This window comes from Saccopteryx leptura, chromosome 2 (genome assembly GCF_036850995.1).
Source record: "Saccopteryx leptura isolate mSacLep1 chromosome 2, mSacLep1_pri_phased_curated, whole genome shotgun sequence".
Classification (NCBI taxonomy): domain Eukaryota; kingdom Metazoa; phylum Chordata; class Mammalia; order Chiroptera; family Emballonuridae; genus Saccopteryx; species Saccopteryx leptura.
Window position 1 is genome coordinate 378,119,371 of NC_089504.1, and position 4,274 is coordinate 378,123,644.

At 39.3% G+C, this 4,274-nt stretch overlaps 1 protein-coding gene across 1 annotated transcript; it reads right to left on the minus strand.

Annotated features, from left to right (window-relative positions):
* Positions 1-230: 230 nt before the first annotated feature.
* TMEM225 (transmembrane protein 225) lies at positions 231-3,493 on the minus strand. Its single transcript, XM_066364615.1, has 4 exons — positions 3,319-3,493; positions 2,217-2,363; positions 1,170-1,304; positions 231-463 (listed from the first exon to the last, which is right to left on the minus strand). The coding sequence occupies exons 1-4, from the start codon at positions 3,491-3,493 to the stop codon at positions 231-233; spliced, it is 690 nt and encodes a 229-aa protein (XP_066220712.1).
* Positions 3,494-4,274: the final 781 nt, after the last annotated feature.

Here is a 4,274-nt window from a genome sequence, read left to right on the forward strand (position 1 = left end):
TATATAATATTTATTCTAAGAAGTGTTAAATGGTGAGAACAAATAGAAGAAACAGCTCAGCAGACAGGGCTTTTTAAAAAGCCATATTCTGGATCTTTTTTCAGACCCCAACCGTGTCATAGTCATTTACATAGTGCCAAACACAGTGAGCACTGTTGGAAATGCACCCTGTACATACACACAAACTGTTTGTATTAAGATGAGCATATACTGAGCAATACATTATCAAATCACTGAGCCCAAGTTACACGGCGTTTTTGGATCTGTGATGCCTTTGGAATAATTTCGTCTGAATATTGAGTGGATACAAGGAAAATACTATAAGGCATTTCAATGTTTTCTTCTGGCGAAAGAACTTGGGTGAATTTCTTAGATTGCTCTGTATCCTCCCCTTCTCTGGCAGAATTTTTGAGAATCTCACAAATTTTCATTAGCTCCTTGTACTCTAGGAGGGAGAAGACTCCTGGGGAAAAGAGAAGCCAGAGGAGGACAATGAAGAAACAATAGAGAATCACAAAATCATTTCCCTCTTTGTTGATAGAGGGACCTGACCTAAAGCCCAGTGGGTCCCATTGTACTGCCCCAAGCCATCTGGAAGGGGGATGCTTTCGTGAAAAGCACTAAAAGTGTATGCAGAATAGCTTAAACTCTTCTCAACTAAACAAAATTGAGGATGCTTTTTGAAAAACTACATGCTTCTGAGATAGAAATTTCTAAGTGAAAAAACATATTTTTTGGAAGCATAAATAAGAAAGAAAGACCTCCAGTGTTAGTGGCTGAACACTTAAGTGTTAGATATTGCTTCTCTCTGACCTAAAACTGCTTTGGCACTACAGTGAACGCTCAGGGTTCCTGCCCTTCTCAGCCTAAGTGAACAGTCCATGTTAGCCACCGTCCTCAGATTTTACTCTGATGGTTATCTTTTCTCTGAAAGGATGAAAGGACAGTAGAAAAGGTGTAAATAAGGAGCTGCCCTCTGAGGCAAGTATATGGAACATTTCACACAGTCTTCATCTCTCACTCTACCCTTCTAACAATTGTCATCAGAGAGTGATTCCACTTGGAACTTAAGCCCGTGGGACCTTTCTCCACATCCCCTTTTTCCATCCTTTCACTCTATCAGGAATAGCTTGGTTCTATCACCCATTAGGGGCCCTGAAGACACTTACCAGAGGCAATGAGAAAGGAAGCACTTAAGTAGGCTGTGAAAATGACCCAGGTGAACTTAAAGTAAGAGTAGTACACGAACAGGCCTTGCTGTAGCTTCAGGTGATACAGCAGGAGTGCAGAGATCAAAAAGACACCTGATGTTGAAACAGAAGAAAATGCCCCTCTGTAGAAGGAAGCTTGGCTCTTCTACTCATCTTAACCCCAGACACGCCTGACATCTAAGCCTCTACCCTGTACAAATGCACTTTATCCAAGAACCAATCCCACTTTAGTGGTTGATTCAATTCAGAAGCTGCATATCTGAGCCTAAAAACTGGGAAGGCCACACAGTCAAAAACAACAGGATGGACCCAGTGGTGGAATTCAGCCAGTTCTCACCGGTCCGGCAGAACACATACCTAACTTTTTGTTGAGTTCAAAAAACTGGTTGTTAAATGGTACTTGTAATCAGGGTTCTAAGGTAGGACCTGGGCAGCCATCCAATGTGGAAATCACAAATTTACATTCCTCACTCTTTTTTAACGTTCATCTGTGCAACAGCATATTCTAAGCACCCATAGTAATGTTCATTCCGTGCATAGGAGAAAAAAATTTGACAGAACTATGCTTGTAATATTTATGTATTCATTTCATAAAACTCATTTTACCTTTGATGAAATACTTCATTCTCATGTTTGTTACTTCAGTAACGTTAAGAGAAAAAGTGTCAAACAACCAGGGGATGACAAGCTGTCATTTGTGTTATGCAATATGGAAATACCTTAAATAAGAGTTTTATTGTCTTTTGTCAGATATTATTTAATATTTTTTCATTAACATCTTAAAACTCTTTCTTATAACATAATTTAGTTTTGTGTACCTCTTTTATTTTTCTTATTTAAGTACTAAGTGCATGAAATAATAAGCTATCTTTCGGTATATCTTTTTTTATACATAAACGATCATTGGGGAAAATGGTTAAATTATCAATATTTGACTCCCACCACTGGCTGGACCCATAAACCAAGTATAGATCTAAGTGTGTATAAGGGGAGCCAGGAAGTTACCTGTGGAGACACTAGTGAATATAGTGATAAAGAAGACACATTTAGTTGGAGTAACCATATAGGTGAATTCCAGTCCCAGAAAGAAGTTATGGTAGCAGGACAAGCCGAGGATCAAATACATCATGATCCTGACCGCTTTCAGGTCATCTGTTGGAAAGCAGAAACCATACTGAGATAAGGACCGATGTTTCTTCTAAGCTGATTTCCACACAGGGGCCACAAATCTCTAAGTAAAAGTTGGAATGGAGTGGAAGATTGGTTTAAATCAGGGGTAGTCAATCTTTTTATACCTACCGCCCACTTTTGTATCTTTGTTAGTAGTAAAATTTTCTAACCGCCCACCGGTTCCACAGTAATGGTGATTTATAAAGTAGGGAAGTAACTTTACTTTATAAAATTTATAAAGCAGAGTTACAGCAAGTTAAAGCATATAATAATAATTACTTACCAAGTACTTTATGTTGGATTTTCGCTAAGTTTGGCAGAATAAATCTTTATAAAACAACTTACTATAGTTAAATCTATCTTTTTATTTATACTTTGGTTGCTCCGCTACCGCCCACCATGAAAGCTGGAACGCCCACGAGTGGGCAGTAGGGACCAGGTTGACTACCACTGGTTTAAATAATAAAGGGGACGGGGTGGGAAATAAAGAAGCAGGGAACTGTAAGCTGAATGGGAGAGAGAACAGGAAGAAACCATTCTCTATCTTGGTATCTCTATAAGCTTCTTTCTATTCCTTCCTTTTCTCAGAACTCATTTCTTATGAAAGACTGCAATTTATCCTGTCCACCTCTGGTGTCAATATCACCGACTTTCCTAGTTGTCAGTTACGCTTATGCTCCTGATGTGCTGGTCACCCTGCTGCTACTGCCAAGGCTTCTCAACTGTCCACAAGTAAGTCTGTGAACTTTTAAACTTTTCTCCAAAACAGAAATGGTAAGATTTTGGACTCTGCTTTGACTGTGTTGATTATGGAAGTGGGCATACTGCAGCCTGAGGAAATTGCACCAGAAAATAACAAGTAAGCTGGTAAGGTAAACAGAAGACAGGAAAGATGAACCCTCCCTATCCACCCATCTTTCTATGATATAGTTCTTACCATTTGGCCAAATAGTAGAGACCAACCATGGATTCTGCCTTTTCATATTGTCTGCTCCTTCAACCTTCAGTGAAGCCCATTCATCAGTGAAAATGCCAAACACCAAGAAAACTAAGACCAGGGAACTCAAAAGCATGTTAATGGCCTGTAGTTTTCTGATCGATATGTGCACCATTGTGAGTGGAGATTTCAAGTTCAGACCACCACTAATATCTCACGTGTCTTTTCTCTGATTTCATTAGCCGTTGGAAGAAAGGACAATCTAGACTCTTGGTGATGGCTGAGGCATTGGCTGTGGCAGCAGCTGAAATAGTCTGTGGGACAAGGAAGATACATCCAATCTTCACACTCCTGTATCTGTTGACAAGGCTGCCAACTGCCATGGAATCATCTATTGGTTTGACCCCTGACCTTGGGGCCTGATGCAGTGGATGGAACCACAGGGCCTAACGGTCTTGAGAAAGCTATCAGATATAAAGAGAGATATGACATCACATGTAAAGAGCTCTATCAGATACACAGATAACTAGAGGCCTTCAAAGAAGATAAACAGGCATGACTAAAGAGGTCTAATTTTAAAGTCAGAATTACATGCTTCAGGATGAGTGGCTATTAGGTAGAGACCGGTGAGGAATAGAAGGAATTCAAGATCATTAACGTGAGTAGTCTGCTAGTAGCATCACAAAAGGGAATAACAAAAAAAACAAGCAAAAGGGCATAGCATTCAACATTCAGGCTGTTTTGGAAAAACCTGGTTCCTCTTTTGGAGTGCATAAAACAGTTCAATCAGCCAGGCATCTAGGAAATAGACCAGTGTCTTAAAACCAACAGAAATGAACAGATATAGCTAACCATTGCAGTCTAATATCATTTATAAGTTATAGACAATTATTTGTCAGAATTGTCTTTCAAGGTGACAAAATTTTGATATAAATTTTTAATGTTAAGCCATCTTT